This window comes from Hypanus sabinus, chromosome 11 (assembly GCF_030144855.1).
Source record: "Hypanus sabinus isolate sHypSab1 chromosome 11, sHypSab1.hap1, whole genome shotgun sequence".
NCBI classification, from domain to species: domain Eukaryota; kingdom Metazoa; phylum Chordata; class Chondrichthyes; order Myliobatiformes; family Dasyatidae; genus Hypanus; species Hypanus sabinus.
The window spans coordinates 19,598,598-19,624,570 of record NC_082716.1 but is presented as its reverse complement, the minus strand read 5'-3'; the positions used below and the strand labels follow the sequence as shown (position 1 = coordinate 19,624,570).

The 25,973-nt window shown below is 38.3% G+C and overlaps 1 protein-coding gene across 6 annotated transcripts in view; it reads right to left on the bottom strand.

Moving 5' to 3' along the window:
• Window positions 1-25,973, bottom strand: part of cdc7 (cell division cycle 7 homolog (S. cerevisiae)) — a 116,353-nt gene that overhangs the window by 12,900 nt on the left and 77,480 nt on the right. For all 6 annotated transcript variants that reach the window (XM_059983873.1, XM_059983876.1, XM_059983875.1 and 3 more), the window contains 3 exons: window positions 15,151-15,329; window positions 10,354-10,436; window positions 7,305-7,454 (listed from right to left, as the gene is read on the bottom strand). In XM_059983873.1, the coding sequence (XP_059839856.1) occupies window positions 7,305-7,454; window positions 10,354-10,436; window positions 15,151-15,329 (412 nt within the window). The remainder of the gene's footprint in view (window positions 1-7,304; window positions 7,455-10,353; window positions 10,437-15,150; window positions 15,330-25,973) is intronic.

The window sequence follows — 25,973 nt, the reverse complement described above, 5'->3', positions numbered from 1 at the left end:
CTTGGCCTGACTGCTGGGGGACACTACATGGTGACTATGTTGGTATCTCACGTCCTGTGGTATGTAGCCTTTCTCCCAGCAGACAGAGGAGCTTGTGCTGATGGTGCAGCAATGCTTGTTTGCCATTCTTCAAAACTTCTGGAGGGATATCGCCATTTCCAGGGGCCTTCCCACAAACAAGATAGTCAATGGCTTTGCTGAGTTCTCCAAGTGTTGGTAGTGCATCTAGCTCCTCCATGACTGTTGGATCTAGGATAGCCTCGACTGCAGTGCTTATGACCACATTCTGAGCCGAGTATAACTCTATGTAGTGCTCAATCCAGCATTAAAACCGCTTGCCTTGATCAGATAAGATTTCTACAGTTTTAGACTTCAGAGGGGCAGTCTTGGTGTCAGATGCCTTCATACATGCCTTGTGCAACCTGCATCTGCAGCACTGTTGCACAAGTTCAGCCAGTAATCGTTGGCGCAGTAGTGGGCAGTCTTCTGGGCCTTGTTTCTCGTGTATTGGATGCTGGGGTTGGGATCATTCTTGTAGGTAAGGAGGGCTCTTCGTTTGGCTTCAGTCACTGCCTGCCAAGCTTTCCTTAAGCCAGTCTGCTTGTGTGTGTTCACTCTGACTGAACGCAGTTATAGCTGTAGATGGTATCATAAGACACAGGACCACTTGTTCTCGATTGAGTTGTCATCAGAGGTGGAGACTCATAGTCTCTTCAAAGCAGTCAATGAATTTGTTTGGCACTGGATGCACAGCAAATGCTGATGCGTGGTTAACTCTTCCTCTTAGGGTGGTGCAGCTTCTTTGGTACAATTCTCACTTGGTCACTCTTCATCACATTCATTAATTTGACAAAGGTGTTTGTTTTGGTCAGCAAAGGTAGGTTCTTCAGGTTGCTGCAGAAGATAGGCTGCCCTCCAAATCACTGAGCATGGTCACTTCCTTCCTGAATACATGCACAGTACTGTCTGCTTTAATGGCACAACTTTGGAAGCCTTCACTGTGAGAAGCAGAGTATACAGGGCTGCATTCTACTTCAACACTTCTCAGCATTATCTTCTCCATGCTGCTTCAGTATGCTTTTGGAGAAAGTGCTGATGGCATCTACCTACATACCAGAGCCGACGGCAACCTCTTCAACATTGCTTGCCTTCGCTCCGAGGTCTTCATTCGTGAGCTGATGTTCATTGATGACGCAGCATTGAGTTCTCACACAGAACCCAACTACAGCATCTTATTGACCACTTGTCCCATACCTGCAAGGAGTTTGGGCTGACCATCAACTTGAAGACAAGAAGTATCATGGCCCAGGACAATGACTCCCCCCATCCATCACAATCTATAGTCACTCTAGATATGGTTGATATTTCACTTATCTTGGGCCAACCATCACAAACATTCTGTCATGTAATGTTGAGCATCAGACTGTGTACACTAAGCTGTGTTTGTACCAGGCCTGTGTCCTTGGCACTCTCCTCTACAACAGAGAATCTTGGACAATATATGCTACTCAAGAGAAGAAACTGAACAGCTTTCACCTGTGCTGCCTCACACGGATGCTGCACATTGCTTAGCAGGACAGAGCCACTAATATAGAGATCTTACAACGTGCAGGTATCCCCAGCATGTTTACCCTCGCCAGCCAGAGGTGGCTCAGATGGTTAGGACATATCAGATGAATGGGCTCTGGTTGAATCCTGAAAGACCTGCTGTATGGGCAGCTGGCAGGGGGTGCATGCCCAGTTGGTCACCCATAAATTCGCTTCAACATTAACTGCAAAAAGGATCTGAAGCTGGCCAACATCGATGTGAACAACTGGGAAGACGTGTGAAACAAGCAGGCTGCCTGGGGTTTGGCAGTTCCATTGGGCATGCAAAGAGCAGAAAATACCCACATCAACAAGCTGGCTGCCAAGAGAACTTGAAAGACGAAGAGAGCCGCTCCAACAAGACGTCCATCTTCCTTCACCTGCAGGCGGTGTGGAAGCATCTGTCACTCCAGAGTAAGACTTCTCAACCACTCTAGGAAGTGCATCACCACTGACAGTGCTACCCGCTGTCTTTTGAGACAGAAGGATGCCAACAACTTGTATTATGTCGTCAACCTTTCTCTCCTGCATTTCAGAGAAGCACCATCTGTCTGTATTTGAATTAGAATCCAGTACATCATCACTGCCTTAAATGTCATGAAATCTTGTTTTGTTGCAGCAGTATAGTACAAAGACATTAGATTACTATTAATAACACATTAAGTAAACAGCACAAAAGATAAAGGAATTATGAGGTAGTGTTCCTGGACCATTCAAAAATCTGATCTCAGACAGGAAGAGGCTGTTCCTAAGGATTTTCAGGCTCCTGTAGCTCTGCCTTGACTGTAATAAGTTGTACAAGGCCTTGGTGAGACCGCATCTAGAATATTGTGTGCAGTTTTGGTCCCCTAATCTGAGGAAAGACATTCTTGCCATAGAGGGAGTACAGAGAAGGTTCACCAGATTGATTCCTGGGATGGCAGGACTTTCATATGAAGAAAGACTGGATCGACTAGGCTTATACTCACTGGAATTTAGAAGATTGAGGGGGGATCTTATTGAAACATATAAAATTCTAAAGGGGTTGGACAGGCTAGATGCAGGAAGATTGTTTCCGATATTGGGGAAGTCCAGAACGAGGGGTCACAGTTTAAGGATAAAGGGGAAGCCTTTTAGGACCGAGATGAGGAAAAACTTCTTCACACAGAGAGTGGTGAATCTGTGGAATTCTCTGCCACAGGAAACAGTTGAGGCTGGTTCATTGGCTATATTTAAGAGGAAGTTAGATATGGCCCTTGTGGCTAAAGGGATCAGGGGGTATGAAGAGAAAGCAGGTACAGGGTTCTGAGGTGGATGATCAGCCATGATCATACTGAATGGCGGTGCAGGTTCGAAGGGCCGAATGGCCTACTCCTGCACCTATTTTCTATGTTTCTATGTAATGATGTATGTAACATGGGTAAATCAACATAAGACACTCCATGATAAATGTGTACAACTTCAAGATGCAGTGTTGCTCTACTGCTACCCTGTTGAGAAAACGGTGGTTACAACTTCCTACAGTTTTTTTCTTTCTCTATTCTGCCTAGAGGGTGATGTTAATGATGGAGTAGAATTTCATAAACATTAGCAGCATGAGGCTAAACCTCAGCCAAAGATGATTCTCGACATTTTAGCTAGAAAGGCAGTCTCAATGATTCACAGACTAGAAAGCAATCACAAAGCTCACCGACTCTGCTGAAATTTTGATTATTGTCAAATGTACCAACAGCGAGTTTTGTTTTGTTATATTTTGCACTGTACTGCCACCACAAAGCAAATTTCACGAAGCATGTCAGTGATAATAAATCTGATTCTGATTTATGATGCAACCATTACTAAAAGCTTATCTTGCATACTATTTAAATAGATAAAATCATTACATAGTACATTGAGCTAGAATAAGTTATAACAATAACAATAAAGTGTAAAGGCAACCAAAAAGGTGCTGCACAGGTAAACAATAAAGTCCAAAATCATAATGATTGTGAGGCTAAGAGTCCATCTTACTGTACAAGAGATCTGTTTACAGCTTGAATAACAGTGGGATAGCTATACTTCAGCCTGGTGGTAAGTGCTTTCAGACTTGCATTTCTTCTGCCCAATGTGAGACAGGACAAGAGAGAATGTCCAGGGTGGGTGAGGTTTTTGATTACGCCGGGTGCTTTACTGAAGCAATAAGAGGCATCGATAAGTCCACATAGCTTCTGTGATGTGCTGAGCTGTGACCACAACTCTCTGCAGTTTTTACGGTCATGTGCAAAGTAGATGCTATACTAAGCTGTTATGCATTCAGATAGCAAAACCCATAAAATGCTGGTGGAACGCAGCAGGCCAGGCAGCATCTATAAGAAGAAGTACAGTTGACATTTCAGGTCAAGACCCTTCGTCAGGACTAACTGCGAGAAGAGATAGTAAGAGATTTGAAAGTGGGAGGGGGACGGGGGACCTGCAATGATAGGAGAAGACAGGAGGGGGGAGGGATGAAGCTAAGAGCTGGAAAGTTGATTGGCAAAAGGGATACAAGACTGGAGAAGCAGGTGTATCATAGTACTGAAGGCCTTGGAAGAAAGAAAGGAGAAGGGAAGCACCAGAGGAAGATGGAAAACAGGCAAGGAGTTATTGTGAGAGGGAAAGAGAGAAAAAAGAAAAAAAAATTCGGGATGGGGTAAGAAGGAGCACTTGACACAGTATATCACCCCAGCAGACTATCTCAACAGTAGAGGTAGAGGTCCTTCCAGGAGATGCGACACTTCACCTGTGAGTCTGTTGGGGTGATATACTCTGGCCGTTGCTCCCGGTGTGGCCTTCTATATATTGGTGAGATCTGATGTAGACTGGGAGACCGCTTTGCTAAATACCTATGCTCTGTCTGCCAGAGAAAGCAGGATCTCCCAGTGGCCACACATTTTAATTCCACTTCCCATTACCATTCCGGTATGTCAATCCATGGCCTCCTCTACTGTCGAGATAACATTGATTTCTCTAACTTCCATTAATGGCCCTCCTCCCATTCTTACCCCACCCCTAAATTTTTTTTCTTTTTTCTCTCTTTCCCTCTCACAATAATTCCTTGCCTGTTCTCCATCTTCCTCTAGTGCTCCCCTCCCCTTTTCTTTCTTCCAAGGCCTTCCATCCTATGATACTCCCCCTTCTCCAGCATTGTATCCCTTTTGCCAATCAACTTTCCAGCTCTTAGCTTCATCCCTCCCCTTCCTGTCTTCTCCTATCATCTCAAGTCTCCCCCTCCCACTTTCAAATCTCTTACTATCTCTTCTTTCAGTTACACCTGACGAAGGGTCTCGACCTGAAACATTGACTGTACTTCTTTCTATAGATGCTGCCTGGCCTGCTGCGTTCCACCAGCATTTTGTGTGTGTTGATTGAATTTCCAGCATCTGCAGATTTTCTCGTGTATGCATTCAGACAGAATACTTTCAAAGGTACATTAATAAAAAATTTGAAGTTGATAGGGACATGCCAACTTTCTTTAGCCTCTTGAAGTAGAGGCATTGATGGCCTTTCTTTGCTGTGACATCAACGTGGTTAGACTAGGATAGGCTATTGGTGATGTTCACATCTAGGAAGTTGAAGTTCTCAACCTTAAAATTGTTGAATTCAACAAGAGCATATCAATGACTAGCTCCTTTATTTTGTTGACATAAAAGGAAAGGTTGGTGGCATGGCACCATGTCAATAAGCTCTACCTCCTTCCTGTACTCTGATACATTTTTATTTGAGATGTAGCCCACTACAGTGGTATCATCTACAAACTTGTATATGCAGAACCTGGGCATGCAGTCATGAGCAAGGTTGTCTGGAAAGCTGAAGTTCAGTATATTCCCACTAGGGAAGCCAAGTAGATTCACCAAACAAATGCAGATATAATGAAATCTGAAAAGGGAAATTTGGGGCAGACATTTAGCATGAGGTCTGACTGGAATTACTTGGATAACTAAGGAAATAAAAGATAGTATCAAATTAAAAGCTCATGTGTACAAAGTCGCAAAGAGTAGTGGGAGACTGGAGGATTGGGAAAACTTTAAAAAGCAACAAGAAATATGGAAAGGGAAGATAGAGTATGAAAGTAAATTAGCACAAAATATAAAAACAGATAGTAGAAGTTTTTTTTATAAATACATAAAGCGGAAGAGGGAGGCTAACATAACGAAGGTCCCTTGGAAGACAAGAAGGGGAAATTGATATTGAGTGATAAGGAAACGGCTGAGGCATTGAACGACTATTTTGAGTTGGTCTTCACGGTGGAGGACATGTCTAATATGCCAAAGAAGGATGTTATGGACAAAATGGGAGTTGAGGACCTTGATAACATCACTGTCACTAAAGACACGGTGATGAGCAAACTAGAGGGGCCTGAAGGTAGATAAGTCCCCTGGTCCTCATGGGATGCAACCCAGGGTGTTTGCCGGTTTGCAGTCAGTGGTGAGTGGAGTGCCGCAGGGGTCGGTGTAGGTCCACAGCTGTCTACTATTTACATTGATGATTTGGAAGAGGGGATGACACTAAACTGAGTGGAAAAACAAATTGTACAGAGGATGTGGAGAGTCTGCAGAGGGATTAGACAGGTTAAGGCCATGGTCTGGCAGATGGAATACAACTTTGGTAAATGCGAGATCATCCACTTTAGAAGGAATAATAAAAGAGCAGATTATTATTTAACTGGTGAAAGATTACAGCGTGCTATTGTGCAGAGGGACTTGCAGTGCTTGTGCATAAATCACAGAAAGTTGGCTCGCAGGTTCAACAGGTTATTAAGAAGGCAAATGGAATGCTGACCTTCATTGCTAGAGGGATTGAATTCAAGAGCAGGGAGGTCATGCTGCGAATATACAGGGTACTAGTGAGGCCGCACCTGTAGTACTGTGTGCAGTTCTGGTCTCCATACTTGAGGAAGGATATACTGGTTTTGGAGACCGTGCAGAGGAGGTTTACCAGTTGATTCCAGGGATGAAGGGGTTAACCTACGAGGAGAGATCGAGTTGCCTGGGACTATACTCTCTGGAGTTCAGAAGAATGAGGGGATCTTATAGAAACATACAAAATTTTGAAAGGGATAGATAAGATAGAAGTAGGAAAGTTGTTTCCATTGGTAGGTGAGACTAGAACTAGGGAACATTGCCTCAAGATTCAGGGGAGAAGATTTAGGATGGAGATGAGGTGAAACTGTTTTTCCCAGAGAGTGGTGAATCTGTGGAATTCTCTGCCCAGGGAAGCAGTTGAGGCTTCTTCATTAAATATATTTAAGATACAGTTAGATAGATTTTTACATAGTAGGGGAATTAAGGGTTATGGGGAAAAGGCAGGTAGATGGAGCTGAGTTTACAGACAGATCAACCATGATCTTATTGAATGGCGGGGCAGACTTGATGGACTGGATAGCCTACTCCTGCTCCTATTTCTTATTTCTTATGTAATTACTGAAAATGAGCTGAGTAACAAGAGGCCGCGATGGCAAAAGAAAATATTTGCATCAAAATATATTTTTTTGTTCAATTGTCAATGTTGATTTTCTGGTTCCGCATAGAAAGAAAACTAGTAGATATTCAAAGAATATTAAAAAAAAATCTGTGACAAATACAACTATACCCAAACATTGCCTTTGACATGAAATTATTGGATATTTAAAAATAATTATGACTTGTCTTAACATTTTTAAGAAACAAAGAAAACACTCAATGATCTTAAAAATAAATGATTTTACGATGCATATTACTTACCAAATAACTTAGCAGCCTGGATTGTTTCTTTCGATCCACGAATAGTCATTATCTGTGCCAATGCAGTTAAATCATCACTGGCTTTGAAAAATGGATAACGGGCACTCAATAAGGAAAGGAAGACGACGCCTGCAGACCACATGTCGATAGCTGCAAAACAAAAGCATAACCTGGGTCCACACTTAAAAAGCCAGGCTAAAGGTAACTTATTTCCTAACACAAAACCACTACAATAGAATTTACAAGGCTTAAAAAACTGTTCTCTGAAGCTGATAAATTTTGAACTACAAACAAAATAACTCTAACATAAAAGGTAATGTCACATACAAATTTTAAAATAGACATCCCACGAGATGACACTGATGTTGCAGATTTTATGAAAATCTGCCTTTCATTTGCCATGCCATGATCAAATAAGTCATTCGATTTACTTTTACTTGTACATATCATATTACATTGATTTGGAAAAAGGAACAAGTTGTAAAGTTCAATCAGTCTTTAACTAACAAAATGGGTGTTTGATTGGACTGGTTAATATTTATTCTATTTCAACCCACCAAATACCTTTGTGTTAACTAAACACTTTCCTTCTGATGTACATGTGGGTGCCTACGGTCTATGGACACAGAACATTGACAACTATGTGACCAGTAATTTACTTAAAAACCCAGAATCTGAATTCAGAAGCGAGCTGGTTTCTACTGTACAAGCCACAAAATTGAATGGAGTGATCCAGACAACCAAAATTTTCCCAGAGGGTTGGCTGGATCGCAAGTGGAGAGATTCTGCATGCTGACAATATGACATGCAATTTGTAGTCTTGGGTGGGGTGGGTGACGTGAGTGGGGAAGCTGTCAAATGTTCAAAATTTCTGATATTCAAAAATAAAATTAAAAATTAAACAAAATCCAAATCAATTCAAATTAAACTCTTGTATTTAAGTCCTCTTGCAATATATGAAATTATACCATCTGCATACTCTTGCTTGTCCAATATAATTTAACCTCTATTGTACCTCAGGTTAACTTTGTTAATTTATGTACATGAACAGCTAGATCCCTCTGAAAACCACCATCTTTTAAATCTTTCACAATTTAAAATGAACTTTGTATCTTTTCTCCATAGTGAATGACATTTTTTTTCATGTTACATACCATCCTTACCCATTCACTTAACTCGGTCATAACCCTCTGAAACAATGCAGTTTCGTATCACTAGCAAACTTGGAAATACTACATTTTATCCATATCACTCTGTCAAATTATTTATAGTTTGAATAGTCTGATTCCAACTAGACTACCTCAGAACTCAAAAATAACTGATTTGTTTTCTGTCCGTTAATCTTGGGGAGACTGCCTGTAGATTACTCCTAATACTCAGTTCTCTCATTTTGTTTAACTATCTCACATAGCTCCATATCAAAGCTCTTCTGTAGTTCCAAACATACCACACAAATTATTTCACGTTTCAATTCTGCTTCAAGCTCAAAATTTCTCAAAAATTATTTCCTTCATAATTCCAAGATACTCTGCCCCATCCTACCATCAGTTTAAGTGTTTAGTTGTATTTTAACAAAAGATTTTAGCATTTTGTTCATTAATGATGTCAAGCTAACTATTCAGCAGTTTCCTAATGGGTTTGTCTCTTTTCTGACAGAGATTGCACTTGCTAGTTTCCTGTCTCTGGGGAACATTCCAGAATCAATGGAATTTTGGAAGATGAAACCAGAGTACAGTAACAACTATCTCCAAAGCCACCTCTTTAGAATGCCAGGAAGCATGCCATCAAGTCCCAGGGATTGCCTTGAATAGAACATATTGAATGGAAAATAGAAGTGGATTTTGGAACTCATAATGAACCTGTGCTCATTTGAAGCATTCCTAGTTTGAAATATTTAACCATTTGAATTACTTAATGAAAATTCCACAGTGACAAACATTGCATTAAAAATTCTTTATGTAAAGGATGACTGGTGCTTATTTGAAAGAAAATCACAAAGCATGCATACACGGCATAATTTAGTTTATATGTATTTGCTAGCTCAATATGTACTGTAGGGAGCTTCCTTTACTGAAATGGATTTGACTTTGCTAATACAATTATGATACCTAATAAAAAGTTATTATCTACGTTACATCTGAATGTCATGACAGCAAAATTATCTTTAGTTGTATTTGTTTTATTAGATTGTAAAGAACACATACACACTTCAAATGTCATTTGCTGTACAAGGTTATCTCTTAGTTAAATTTGTGAAATGAACCTCAAAACATTTTTAAACTGATGTCAGTAAAGTCCAGTGTATCAAATATCTGCAGCATTAAAATGCATCCTATTGGTCTGATAATTAGGCCCTCACAACAAAAAATGTCTCCTCCCTGAGAAAAAGAAATTTGATGAGTTGCTCCCCACTGTTGATGATAACCAGTTTTAACTTTATGCCTATTTTCAGTAGCAAGGGAAACAATGGGAAGCTAATAGTTACTGAAAAGCCAAGTTTCGGAGTTCTCTTCAATTGTTGCATGCAATAGCATACTGATCTGTCTTTCAATATTCTATCACGTACATGGCATTTTAAGAGACTATAAATGACACCAAACATCTGTTGGTGTTCCCTTACAAAATTAGAAAGAGAACTTTATCAATTTTGTACTAAACACAGTTGCTTCCTTTGTACTTTTCTCAGTCCATGAAATTCAAATTTGGGGTAAATAACACATCCAAGCAAGTTCCAATGAAAAAAACTCAATGCCAACAATTACAGTAACTCAACACCTGGCCAAAGTCACAGTTCCTAATATTTCATCAAAATTGGTCTATTTGAAGGAAAAGACCAGCGTGTTGAGCTATCCCCAATTGCTTTATGACCTGCACAGGCAAATGTTTCCTCTCAAGGGGAACATACAAAAAGTCTTTGTTTTGAAGAAATTTTAAGGAAAAGGGTGATTTAACATAAATGCTGCAACACAACCCACACACCTTTCTCCCACATTACTTAAGCCTGGTTTCCTGTTGAAGCCAAAACAAAATTATTTTAACCCTTACATACCTGAAGTCTGATGAGGGCACTTCATTAAGACTTCTGGAGCTCTGAATCCTGGAGTACCTGCTCTTGGGGCCACTTGCTGACGTCTAACAAAAATAAAGTTAGGTTTGTTTGATGACACACAAGTAACCCAAACAACAGAAAGTCTGCAGATGGTAGAAATCCAAAGCCACACACAGAAAACGTTGGAGGAACTCAGCAGACAGGCAGCATCCATGGAAATGAATAAACAGTCAATGTTTTAGGCTGAGACCCTTCTTCAAGACCGGAAAGGTGAAGATGCCAGAAATCCCCCTTCCTTTCCAGTCCTGAACAAAGGTCAACTGTTCATTCATTTCTATGTATGCTGCCTGACTTTCTGAGTTCCTCCCTTGTTTTGTGTGTGTTGCTTTGTAAATAACCTCTCAAGAATGAAGCAAAGATGAAGTTAATTTTTTCCCCCACTATAACATAAGTGGGCTGTTGTAAAACTCAGATTATAAGCCTCAACATATGGTTTAATGATTCCATTTAAGATCAGAGAATGTATACAGTATACAACCTGAAATCATTACTCATTGCAGACATCCATGAAACAGGAAAAAAAACAAAGAATCAATGACAGAAAACATTAGAACCCCAAAGACCCCTCCTCCCCCTCACAAGCTCAAGCAATAGCAAAAGCGTCAACTCTTTCCCAACCCAACTGTTCCAGCAAAAGCTTCAACTCCCACCACCCACCATATTTCACATCTCTGACAAATGCACTTGGATTGCCTTAGTACAACAATGTTTTAGATTAGTAGATTTTCCATTTCACTTCTTTGCAATTTTAATTATACCCCAGACTTTAGTTCAATTTTTCAGTATTCATTTCACTGGTAAGGGTAGCATTTATTACCCCATCTCCAAATGCACTTGAGCAGGTATAGCTGAGCTGCCTCCTTGAAACAATGCAGTCCTGAAGAACGTTGTCTCACAAAGCAGTCGGGCTGGAAGTTCCATGATTTAGCCCATCAGAATTGCTTGCAATTTGGATGGTAACTTCCAGTGACACTGCTCCAATTCACTCTTTTACCATGTAAATTTGGGAACAGAGGTTATGAATGTAGAATGTAGATAAAATACGGAGTGTTTTGGAAAAGGTAAACACTTTTGTCGCTTGTGGCAATGCTGAAGGGAATTAATAAATACTAGGGACTTGGCAGCTGCTGGAAATCCACAATAAGTGTGGTATTCAACCACACTCCTAAATTATGCTTTGCAAATAATGGAACATTTCTGGGATGTCAGGACTGAGCCATCTTAATGACCTCCTCTTAAATTTTTTCATTCTGACACCACTGGCAAAGCCAGCATTTACTGTCCATCCCTAATCACCCTTGAGAAGCTGGAGAACAGCGACAAGTATTTCCCCCCCCCCCCACAAAGGTAGAGCGTTCCTATGAAACTTCTCTTAAGCTGAAATGGCATAAAGCGAAGAACCATCAATTTATATGGTCAAAATTTTCGTAAAAGCGAAAATCCTCTTTGTAATGCGAAAACAGGTTACTAATGTAGGTCTTTTGTAAAAGTGAAGCGGCGTAAAGCGAACATTCGTAAAGCGGGGGACACCTGTACTTTGTACCACTGTAGTCCTTGTGGTGAATTTACTTTCACAATGCTGTTGGTTAGTTATTTCCAGCATTTACATCCAGTGACAATGAAGGTCCAAGTCAGGATGTTGTGCCACTTGGGAGAAGAACCTGCGCTTCCATATGCCTGATGAACTCATGAGATTGCTGGTCTCAGAGGTGTCTTTGGTATAGTCTGAGTGAATAACTACAATGCATTTTGTAAATTGTACAAACTTACTAGCCACTGTTTAGGAAATCAATGCTGAGGGAGGTCGTTAGAGTGCCTACTTTGCCTTGGACAACGTTGAAATTCTACAGAGTTGATGGCACTCCACTCATTACTCATAGTCCACTCCACTCATAGTACCAGACCTGTCTACTCATAGTACTACTGACCTGTCTTGTGGATGGTGGGAAAGCTTGGTGTTTCAGATGGCAAGTCACTTACTATATGATACCCAGCCTCTGACTCATTCTTAGATCAACTTTACTATGTGGCTGGTACAGTTGATGTCAGATCAATCAGGACCCCAGGAATGTTAGTGGTAAGAATCTAGTTCTACTATGCCTTTGAACAGACTTGTTTATTGAAGAAGTCAAAATACATTTCTTATCAAAGTATGTACAGTATACTGTATACAATTGAGATTCATCTTCTTCCTGGCAGCATCAAAATAAAGAAATACAATAAAATCCACAAAATAAAACACTACACCATAAAGACCACCAAACATCTAATGCACGAACAAAGAACAAATCATGCAAGCAATAAACAAACAAATAATGCGCACAACATGACCAGCAGAAAGTGAGTCCATAGCCATGGAACCAGTTCAGTGCTGAGGTGAGTAAAGCCTTACGTAGGAGTGAGCCAGTTTGCCTTACAATCTTGGCCTCAATGCCTTAATCTTTCTAATCTGGCTTGGCACTTAAAATCAGTTAAACATCAGTCAGTGTTTTTGCTCTCAGGCCTGGGCCCTGCCACTTCAATTTGACCCAGAGTCCATTCCAGCAATGGCCGGTGCAGTCATAGCTGCATTTCCGAGAATCCATTTCACCAAATCCTTCAGGATACAGCGAATCACCAGGTCATACACATGGTTCAAAAGCACAGCTCCCAAAGGGAAATTATAGGCTGTGGGATTGTACTGGTCATAGTCCAGAAAAAGTATATTTAACAGCATAGTTATTAGTTTTGTTAGCTGCCCACGAAATGCTGTGTCTCACCAGCAAAAGTGAGAGAAAACAGAATTGTAATTAGAAAATAAAAGGTTAAAGGTGAATTTGAGCAAATATGTGGTGACATGTATGTATTCTGATAATAATAAAGTTTATTTTGAACTTTGAGATGGAAGCAAAGATTTGTTTAAAGTAGTTTGATGGTTACAGGAATGATATGCGAAAATAGGATAAAGGGTAGATAGCTGAAAATGCAGCTGTATTGTGACTTTCAAAGAAGAGAGTACTGGATGGACCGAACAAGGTGTGGTTTAATGCTAAAGGAGGGGTTCCCAATCTGGGGTCCACAGATCCCTTGCTTAATGGTATTGGCCCATGGCATATAAAAGGCTGGAAACTGCTGGATTAAAGCCAGAATGATGATGTGAATGTCTGGGGTAGGCAAGTGGTAAATGGTACAACGAACGAGGAATAAGGACAGGTTAGATTACACTCAACATAGCCCACACCTTGTGTTCAACTCTATTTTAAATAGTTGCATGAACTTTTTCACTCCTGGCAGTTGTAATGGAGCCCCAGGCCTCACAGCCCCAACTACCCTCTCAGACCTTAAGAGGTGGATCCTGAAACCTTGCCCTAATAGCTCTCCATTAATGTAATTATGAGCTTGAGCCCACAGTAAGAATGAATATTACTCCAACTCTTTCTTTCCCCGCAGGTTTCTAAATGTTCCTATTAAGACATCCAAATGCCTCATATCATCTGAAAATAGTGGGATTTATTTTATTGTTTAAACACATTTAGACATTTATCTGATATAATTAAAGAAGATTAAGCACTTGCTGATCAGTGACTGTATAATTGTCAAGCACATCCAATGGCTCAGCTTAGTATGTCTACATTCTGCTCTTGGTTTCAGTGCAGGTTTCAGCTGCAGAGTGGAAGGGAGATGAACTGCGGAGAGCAGACATGCTTTTGATTTCTGCAGTGACATGTGGCAAGTTAGGAACATGCTGACCCACCAAGTGGACCTTGCTGGTGGTTCTCTACTGAACTGCCAGAATTAGATAAGTTTGTTTTGGCCATAACCTTAAGGTCAACAGCTTCACATCTAAATAAGTTAAGCTTTGAGCAGACTGCCACCTAGTGCAGTGAATGCAATTAGTTCATGCAGGACTAGATACAATGTGAGAGGAAGATGGAAACAAACTTATTTCCAATGATGTCAAGAGAACAACAGGATGGCAAAAACCAGAGCTTCCTCTTTTCTAAACTAATTGGGTAATAGAATACTGAGTGTGGATCAGAAAGCAGAACACCCAAGGTTGTTCTCAAACTCAGAACTAAAGCCTTCAACAATAGTAAGCAAAATGAGTTGAAAGAATATCTATCTTTTCCATTGTGGGCTCAAGTACATAAGGGATACTGTCCTTAATCTGAACTAAACTGTAAGTCAAAGATACAAGCTCATAAAGAAGTGTCAAGTGCAAGGGAGGTTGACATCATTACATATTAATAGAGACCGTAAGCTTAATTTTGAGTTTAGTCCATATTATAACAGTTTATGTTTCAAATATTAAGTAAGTTTCTAGTAAGCATGGTTCACAATCTTACTGCAGTATTATACAACACAAATGTGTGGGAGGAACTCAGCAGGTCAGTCAGCATCAATGGAAATGAATGAGCTGATATTTCAGGCTGAAACCCTTCATTAGGATCAGGAAGGAAGGGGGAAGAAGTCCTTCTTTTCCAGTCCTGATGAAGGGTCTCGGCACCAAGTGTTGACTGTTCATTCCTCTCTTATTGATGCTGCCTGACCTGCTGAGTTCCTCCAACATTTTGTGTGTTACTTTAGATTTCCAGTATTTGCAGAATCTCGTGTGCACTATTATACAATTGCCTCAAATATTTAAATAAGACTGACTTTTTAAATTATAATGTTGTGGTATTTTGACAAAGGAATTCATTTCTGTATTTTATGTTTCTTAACAAAGAACTAATTCTTAAGTTGTACATTTTACTTTACCTTGAGAGACAAACTCTGCAAATCTTGTCTGTGGTATAACAATCACAGGTCAGGTTTGCTGGACAAATGCTGGGCTTCCGGATTGAACAACTTGAAGCACCTTTTGATGATCCCACTTTGCGTTTGGCCACTAATATTTTCCTGGAGGATATATCTGCTATTTTTGTAGATCTTGCTGGCTGTAAAACAAAAATTGAGTCTAAGAAAGGAGAAACTCATGAGCAAATTCAGTAGGTATCTAAACCAGCAGTCATCCAATGGCTGCCCAATCTGTTCACGTGTTTGCAATCTGGTTTTCCTGAGTACTTTGAAACTCACATGCAAGTTATGAAGCTGCAATATTAAAATCCCAAAATATCAGCAAGTGTATATCACTCAGTGAACAGTTCTTAAAGACAATTTACTTTTTTACTTCTCAAAAATTTACTGAATCCCATAGAGTCATACCATGAGAACAATAGTATTATTAATCATCGCGGTGTCAACCTATCAGTTGAGCACACTAATTCACATCCTAATAAATAATGGTTCATACAAATTAGTTTGCACAGAAACTAAGGTGCAGCTTCACTTCAGTTCAACATGCACAATTTTCCATTTGTATCCTCAGAGAAAACTCTTCTGCATGTTGCTCTGAGGCCATTTAACAGATAATTTGTTTTGTTCTCTTCAAATATTACCTGATGCATGAGAATAGCATTCATATTAATATCAGAATCACTAAATTTAAAGTATATTTAATTAACTAAATTTATTGGGCATTCTCAATTCAAAGCCTTTGAGTACCCCTTATCCAAAACATTTGGGGCTGGAAGTGTTTGGGATTTTGGATTTTGGAATATACATTGAGATAGTTTGGGATAGCCAACATATCCGACTTAGAATTTATGTGCTACCAGAAAGCAGTATTTGTCTTACACTTGTTCGTCATGCATATGTAGTTAACAGTAAAAAAAAATCACCTACCATTAATATAATGTAAACATAATGTGCGCAGGATAAGAAATGCAGCACAACAGCATTGGGAGAATACCTGAATAAGCTGTTAAACAACAAACAACGGCAGGCTTTCAGTCTCCACCTAAGATACCGTGTTTTGATGACAAGGTTACAGTACACTGTATTTGTATTTTACTTTTTTTAGGTTTATGTAAGGTACTAAAACTCAGCATTGTAGACTTGTTTTGGTGTTAGATTTTTATTGGCGATGATCTTGGCAAACTAATGAATTTCTCTGCTGCTTCATGATCGATAAATGCTTTATCTTTAAAATCTTTATAAAAATTTAAAGCCATGCCTATTCTTCAATTTCTGCAACCAGAATATTCTGAATATTCATAATTACCTTCTATTTTCAGTTCATAGTGACAGATCTTTGCTTGGTTCATGTTCTGACGCTTAAGCATTATTACACTCTCCAGCTGGTGGGTCAGCAGTGCCAAGTCACTGCCCATCTGCTCCTGACTTCCAGCTCAATTCTTCTTGCCCGCTCCATATGCAGCAAGAGGCTCTTTCTGCTTCCTCCCCCATCTTGCGAGCTGCTTGGTTTTTGCTCTTTTCATCAAGGCCCAGCACAGACCACAACCTCCATGCCAAACTTGCCAGGAACCTTCCACAGCCAATCTGCAGTGGAATGGCCATGTCTGCCATCCTTTATCCGTGCACTCCTGGACGAAGGACCCTCATCTCCCATAATCTGGCAGTTTTCAGCAGATTGGATTTAGGCCTCTTTGATATGACTGGTGTGACCCTCTCCTTGATGAAAATGACTGTCCGGTTTGCCTCTCTGCCAACTGGTCTCTTTTTATACTTCCCCTGCTCCAGTATGTCAGCAAGGGACAGCAAGACCTTGTCGTGGTGCTACCCATACCTTCATTGTGTTAAAGCTGTTTTGCATCCTGACAATATGCATCCTAGTGAATCTCACTGCCCACAAATCTTGCAGCTCTCTCTCCCCCATGTGTAGGGAGAGAGTCATATATGAATCGCAGGAGGAAAGAAATGTGGAACAGTTTCAGACTCCAAAGCTCTGCACAAGTGATCTTGCATTTGGGAAGATCCCATTTCGTCAAGGCACTGTGTCCCCAACTCCACTGCCTTCAATAACCGCCTTTTGCCTTCACGGTTCCAAACCTCCGCCTGGACCATGTCATGCCTATCCCTCACACCTGCACTCCCTCATCATTGGAAGTGTGCAGAGCCAAGGCCTTGCCATCCCAGGCATGGGCTACTAATGATTCTTTCAATTGCAGGGAGCTCACTGCATGGTCTATGGCTGAGTTGGCAGCTCACTTTCAGCCCGATTTTATTTTGACTCCTGCCTAGTTTATTAGCGTCATCAGAGCTCCTCAGTGTTCTTTCTTTTTAAATCTTTTTATTAGTTTTAAACAAACATAAATGAAACATGAATACAAAGTGTTTGAGAGTACATAATTAATAGTTGAAATAGACATTCAGATGTATAATAAAAATATATAACCTCTCAAACTCAGAACATTAATGGACAAAGAAGTAAAAAGAGAGAAAAAAAGAAAAACCCCAAAAAAAGAGAGAGAGAAAAAAAACAAAACAAAAAAAAACACTAACCAACATGGGCCATTGAATAATATTAAGTACATATACAGTAGTGCCAATAACTCCGAACCTCCATCCAAATAATTAAGGATAATATAAGTAAGGTTTAGGAAAAGACAATTCAACTCATGTGAAAATGTTGAATAAAAGGTCTCCAAGTTCCTTCAAATTTAACTGAAGGATCAAAAACCACACTTCTAATTTTTTCTAAACTCAAACAAGAAATAGTTTGAGAAAACCACTGAAATACAGTTGGAGGATTAATTTCTTTCCAATTCAATAAAATAGATCTTCTAGCCATTAATGTAACAAATGCAATCATTCGTTGAGATGAAGCGGATAAACGGTTATTATCCGTCATTGGTAAACCGAAAATTGTAGTAAGAGGATGCGGTTGGAAATTAATATTTAAAACTCTTGAAATAATACTGAAAATATCTTTCCAATAATTTTGTAAACAAGGACAAGACCAGAACATATGAGTCAATGAAGCAACATCAGAATGACATCTATCGCAGGTTGAATTAAGATGAGAATAAAATCAAGCCAGTTTATCCTTAGACATATGAGCTCTATGTACAACCTTAAATTGTATTAGGGCATGTTTAGCACAAATAGAGGACGAATTTACCAATAATAAAATTTTTTCCCATTGCTCAGTAGATATAGGACAATGCAACTCTTCTCGCCATTCTTTCTTAATTTTTTCTGATACATCTGACTTTAAATTCATGATCATCTTATAAATGATGGCTACTAAACCCTTTTGATAAGGATTAAGGGCTAAAATTCTTTCTGTAATGTCCAATGGACATTCTTTCGAAAAAGACTGTAACTCATTATACAAAAAATTTCTAACTTGCAAATATCTAAAAAAAATGGGTTTTAGGTAAATTATATTTATTAGATAGCTGTTCAAAGGACATAATGTTATCATCCAGAAACAGATCACGAAAACATGTTATACCTTTTGTTTTCCATAAAAGAAAATCTTGATCCATAGATGAAGGCCGAAAAAAATTAGATATTATAGGACATGATAAAATAAATTTATTCAAACCAAAAAATTTACAAAATTGAAACCAAGTTCATAATGTATATCTGACTATAGGATTAGTTATCTGTTTATTCAATTTGAATAAAGAGAAAGGAAGTGAAGATCCTAAGATTGAAATCAGTGAAAAATCTTGCACAGATTTACATTCCAAATTTACCCATTGTGGGCAAGTAGCTAGTCAATTCTTGTGTCCAGAATATTAGATACCGTATATTAACTGCCCAATAGTAAAATATTAAGTTTGGTAAAGCCATGCCGCCCTCCTTCTTAGGCTTCTGTAAATATTTTTTGCCCAATCTAGGATTTTTGTTCTGCCACAAGTAAGAAGATATTTTAGAGTCAATAGTATCAAAAAAAGCTTTAGGAATAAAAATTGGTAATGCTTGAAATAAATATAAGAATTTAGGTAGTATCATCATCTTAATAGCATTAACTCTACCAACCAATGATAAAGATAGTGGAGACCACCTAATAGCAAGTTGCTTAATTTGATCAATTAAAGGTAAAAAGTTAACCTTAAATAAATCTTTATGTTTTTTAGTAATTTTAATACCTAGGTAAGTAAAATAATCTGTAACAATTTTATATGGTAAATGTTTATAAATTGGAACTTGCATATTTAATGGAAATAGTTCACTCTTGTTAAAATTCAATTTATAACCAGAAAAATTACTAAATTGAGCAAGCAAAGACGAAATAGCAGGGATAGTTCTTTCAGGGTCAGATATATATAATAACAAATCATCAGCATATAATGATACTTTATACATCCTCTCCCCATGGGTAATACCCAGAATATTAGGTGATTCACGAATAGCTATAGCCAACGGTTCTGGAGCAATGTCAAATAGTAAAGGACTTAAAGGGCAACCTTGCCTTGTACCACGAAATAGCTGAAAAAAAGGAGATCTTTGATTTTTGGTAAAAACCGAAGCTAAAGGTTTATGGTATATTAATTTAATCCATGATATAAATTTTGAACTAAAATTAAATTGTTGCATTGTAGTAAATAAATATGGCCATTCAACTCTATCAAATGCTTTTTCAGCATCTAAAGAAATAACACATTCTGGTATTTTAGATGAAGAAGTATAAATAATGTTAATTAATTTTCTAAAGTTAAAAGATGAATAGCGATTTTTAATAAATCCAGTCTGATCTTCAGAAATAATTCGAGGTAATATATTTTCTAATCTAATAGCCAAAATTTTACAGAAAATCTTAAAATCCGTATTTAACAAGGATATAGGCCGATAGGTTGCACATTCAGTAGGGTCTTTATCTTTTTGAAGAATTAAAGAAATAGAAGCTTCATAAAAAGATTGTGGTAATTTACCTATACTTAATGCATCTTTAAAAATTTTACAAAGCCAAGGAGAAAGCATAGAAGAAAAAGATTTAAAAAATTCTACGGGAAAACCATTTGGACCAGAAGCTTTACCAGAATTCATTGAAAAAATAGCCTTTTCTATTTCGGACTCCGTAATAGGTGTATCTAAAATTACGTTATCCTCAACAGTTACTTTTGGAATATTCAATTTCCTTAAAAATTCATTTATTATAGAAGAGTCCTTAGTGAATTCTGATTGATATAAGGAGTTATAAAAATCTTGAAAGGCTCTATTTATCTCTTTGTGGTCGATCGTCAGAGTACCATCTTGTTTACGAATCCTAATAATCTGTCATTTATCCGAAACAATCTTCAATTGGTTAGCCAGTAATTTACCAGACTTATCTCCATACATATAGAATTGGGTTTTTGATTTAATTAACTGACTTTCAATAGAAGAGGATAATAATAAACTTCAAATATTCCATTTGAAGTTCCACTCTTTCTTTATAACGTTCTTTGCTAGGGGTCATTGAATAAATCTTATCAATTCCTTTGATTTTATCAACTAATGTTAATATTTTAGAATTAGTTCGTTTCCTAACTCCAGCAGAGTATGAAATAATCTGTCCACGAATATATGCTTTAAAAGTATCCCACAAAATTCCACTAAAGATCTCTGCTGTAGAATTTGTTGAGAAAAACAAATCAATTTGTTGTTTAATAAAGTTAACAAAGTCTAAATCCTGCAATAAAATAGGATTAAACCTCCAAAATTTAGCATTGATATATGAATCCATTATTTTAATAGATAACTTCAGAGGTGCATGATCAGATATGGTAATACAGTCATATTTACAATCAGTAACATCTGTGAGTAAATGGTGATCAATGAAAAAGTAATCAATTCTTGAGTAATTATGATAGATATGGGAAAAGTATGAAAACTCTTTGTCATTACGGTGTAGAAAACACCAAATTTCACAAATAGCTGAATCAATCATAAAAGAGTTAATAAGAGAAGCCGATTTATTCGGAAGAGTTTGGGAGGGCTTGGATCTATCTATCACAGGGTTTAAACAACAGTTAAAATCCCCACCCATTATCAGTCTATATTGATTCAGATTATGAAAGGATGTAAATAAGCATTTAAAAAATTCAGGACAATCAGTATTTGGAGCATAAACATTAACTAAAACAACTTTTTGATTAAAAAGTAGACCAGGAAAAAGCAAAAATCTACCTTGTGGGTCTGAAATTGTTTCATGATGTATAACAGAAGTTGATGAGTCTATAAAAATTGAAACACCTCTTACTTTGGCTTGCGAATTTGAGTGATACTGTTGGCCCTTCCAAAACCTAAAAAAACGTTGACTATCCACCTTCCTTACATGAGTCTCCTGCACAAAAATAACATTGGCATTCATTCTATGGAATACTTTGAATATTTTTTTCCGTTTGATCGGATGATTTAAACCATTAGTATTCCAAGAAACAAATTAATAATCCTATCCATATTGACAATATTTATTACAGTTAACACATAAATTTAAAAAAAAAGTGAACTCATGAACCCGGAAGAAGGAAGTGAGTTCAAGGAGAAACCGGAAGTCACGGCACTGCAACCATTTTTGTAGTTTCATATAGGCCCATGAAATAAAACTATGCAAAAAGCAAGCAAAAAGAGAAAAAAGAAAAAGAAAAATCCCTCTCCCTCCACCCTCGAAACCCCAGGAAAAAAGAGGCAAGCAGGCAATCTAATACTAAAATTACCCCCGTGTCTCAGGACGGCAACTCAGACAAAAAAAAAAATTGAAAAAAAATACAAACAACCCATAAATTAAAATATAAAATTATTATTTTATATATATATATATATATATATATATAAAACAAAAGGGTAAAAAAATTAAATTGATAAAACCCATAAATAAATAATACTAAATTAGTATTTTAAATGAGAGTTTAAAACTTTCAAACTCATCAAAACGGATATGACGTTCCAAGCACTAGAGTCTGTCGGGAAGAAGAAACGCCATTTTATTATTATTATTTTTAATTTTAATATTTAAATGTTAAAAATATTAAAAAGCGTATACAAACTTAAAAAAAAGGAACTCTAATCAGTTATTTTCAAGGTTAATAGATTAATAATATATAAAAAATAATAAAGTCAGAATAAACCAAAAAAAAGAACTTCTACCATATATAAAAAATACATGTAAGCCATACCTAAAAAAAAACATCATTCTGTAAAAGATCGAAATTTATAGACTAATTATTACATTAGTCAACCCGATAGAGTGTCATTGTTCCAAAAAGTTTTGAGCGTCTGCTGGAGATTTGAACAGCCGAGAAGTTCCGTCTTCAAAAGTAACTCTCAGGTGTGCTGGAAATAACAGCGCTTGCTTGTAGCTTTTCTGGTGAATTTTCGACATAACTGGTCTAAAAGCCATTCTTGCCCTTAAAACTTCAGGGCCATAATCTTCCAAAATACGAAATTTATATTCTTGAAAGTTAATCATACCCTTTTTCCGAGCCGTCTGAATCAGACGCTCTTTGGTATGAGGGTAATGGATCCGGAGAATTACATGTCGTGGTTTATTTGAATCAGAACGATAGCGAGAGACACGGTGTGCACGATCGATTATTGGAGGAGAGTCCAGAACTTCTGAACCGAAGACATCCATTAGAAGTTTAGAAAAGAAAGCGGTAAGATCACTGTTCTCAAATTTTTCCGGAATCCCAATTAGCCGAAGATTTTGTCTTCGAGAGCAATTTTCAAGATCAGTAATTTTAGATTTATAACGATCCATCTGTTGAGAAGTCGAAGCTTGCTCTTGTTGCAAAGTTTCGATAATATGATCTTTCTTACGAGCGGCTTCTTCAAGTACCAAAATACTTGCTTGTTGTTTTTGTAATTCCAGTGTAAGTGTTTGAAGTTTTCCTTCGAATGATTTTAAACGCTCATCAAATGCAAAGAGCTGTTCGGTTATTTTTCTCTCCAGTCCTTCAAATTTATCTTCTATAAGCTTCACAATAGATTCTAAAGTTATCGGTTCTTTCGTCTGTTTCAATTCTTTTGCTTTAGACATTTCAGCGAGTTGAAAATAGATCGAATAGTTAAAAAGAAAAATTTTGTATGTTTAAACCCCTTTAGAATAAGTATAAAAAGATCACTTAAGGGATGTTTGTAGGTTAAAAAGACGTAAAAGGTTTGGAGCAAAGCCAATAGCGGTTTACTCCATAAGCGCCATCTTGAGACCTCCCCTCAGTGTTAACAGAGTTCTACACTTTGCCCCCTTGAACTCCTCCACTACCAATGACAACAGGACACTTTATTGAATTTTCCTCTATGGATTGAATGACTTCTCCCTGTACTTGAAGACTGAACTTACTAGTAATCTTGCCCTTTTTGATCACCATGCATCCGGACTTCCTGGCCTTGAAGGTCACCCTACCACAGGCAGCTACATTGTCCAGGGTTTCCAATACTTACTTTGTTTGAACATGGGTTAACTATTACATGTTGTTGGATGCTAGGCTTCATCACTGGGCGTCAGGTTATGTCTGCTGCTGCTGAAATGAGAAGGCTCTTACCTGTTTCAAGCAAGATGGGGGAGATGGTACAGTCAGTTCAAATCCCTTTTTGGAGGTCTTGCCATCTGGTTGTAAAATGGGCTAAAGTGAAGCCTGGCTTGAATCCTCCCAGGCAGAAGGTGATCCTGTCTCGCATTACTGGCTGAATATGGTAGTGGTCTAGGATGAGGATATGTGGAATTGATCTGCTGGTGTTGGCTAGGTTTATCCAGACAACTGTTAGGTTGCCCTTCTTCTGCCTGGACTTGCAGATCAATGGCTCATTCAAGGTGTGTTCAAGGCACCCAGAAAAACCCAGGATGGATGTGTTGATACTGTGGTGCTCTATTAAGTAAGAGGTCAGCCTTCTCACAAGCACTGAGAAGACTACCTTGCACTCCACACGAAGGAGAGAGATTGTCCTAAACTCAAGTGATTGTACAGGAGCTTTCTTCCTTGGGAACAAAGCATCCTTCAGCCATCTTCCAGCTTGGTGGGATAGAGCCTTTGGTTCAAATCTTCCTCATCATCTTCTGCAACCTCTGGAGGAGTTTTGGGAATTTCTTATATACCTTGTAGGGTATACTACTTGGCCTTGGAGCAGCAGATGAGTTTACTCTCTTGATGATATCCTGAACCCCCTGACACGTGGGCTCAGTTGCTGGGCTTCTTGGTTGGAGGACAAAGCACAGCAGCCCCTCTACCCAGTCGTCTGCGAAGATTCTGTACGTCATCTAAAACTTTGACAACCTACAATAGATGTGCGATACTGACTGGTTCCATCAAGACCTGGAAAAACCTATATAAAAAAAAGTAGTGGGTACAGCCCAGTCCATCACAGGCAAAAGCCTCCCCACCATTGAGCACATGTATTCAGAGCGCCGTTGCAGGAAAGCAGCATCTATCATCAATGACCCTCACCACCTAGGCCATGCTCGCTTCTCACTGCTACTGTCACGATGGTATACAGGAGCCTCAGGACCCACATCACCAAGCTCAGGAACAGTTATTATCCCTCAACCATCAGGCTCTTGAAACAGAGAATATAACTTCACTCACCCAACACTGACCTACACCCATAACCTATGGACTCATTTCATCTCGTGTTCTCAATACTTATTGCTAATTTATTTATTATAATTATTATTTTGGTTTTGTTTTTCTTTTTGTATTTGCGCAGATTGTCTTTTGAATATTTGTTCTTCATCTTGTGCATGGTTTCTAATTCTACTGCATTTCTTTATATTTAATCTGAATGCCCTCAGGAAAATAAATCTCAGGGGTGCATACAGTACAGGTACTTTGATAATAAATTTATTTTGAACTTTGAATCGTCTCCTGAGTGTTACCAACAAAGTTTCAGACAGATCATGCAGGGAGATATTAGAACAGAGCAGCCTACATTTGGGCAGAAAGGTAATTTTTAAGAATGCTTGAAAGGGTGAGACAGAAGTGCTTAGGAAAGTATTTCTGAGTTTAGGGATAAGGTAAGGAATGTATGAAAGATGGAGGAGGCTTTAGAAATGAAATGGAAACTGCAAAAATAACATGTTGGTTTTATAACCGACAAGTTACAAAACTGGAAAAAAATATTAGTCAGCAGGTAGAGAATAGTGAGAGTTAGCAGCAAAACTTCTAGATGACTTCAAGCATACAGATAGTGGAATACAGGTGGATACAAGTATACATGAGGATATCAGCAGATGAGCAAAAACAGCTGTAGAATTTACACTGCCAAACACAACCCCTGTGGTCCTGGTGAAGGTGTAGGAAGTGTTTGAAAGTTCAGTTCATTGCATACATCAAAAATCAACTACAGATAGTGCCAGGAAAACAGATGAAGTTCAGATGAAAGACCATCAACTTGAAACATAAACGTTTCCCTCTCATTACCCGCTAAGTTTTTAAAGCATTTTCCTATTCCTTTAAATTTAAAATTAATAAAATCAAAAGCCAGGAACAAGAGTCTATGACAGTAATTAAAGGCAATGGTTTTAATCTTCCCAACATTAGCATAGAGGGGAATAATTTCAGAAGTCTGAAGTCAAATGAGCAGTATGGGATACTGGATGAACTGACTGTGAAGCAGAACTGAGTGGAACAAGAGAGGGTAAATCAGAAACACAAGGATTTCTACACAGATACTGGCTATCCAGAGCAACATACAAAAAGAGGACAAACTAGAGTCTTGGATAACTCAAGAGAAAGCTTCACTCATCATTTTCTGGCTATGACTGGAAATTGATAAAACTGGAAGCGGTTACACCCCTAAAGTTGCTCTTT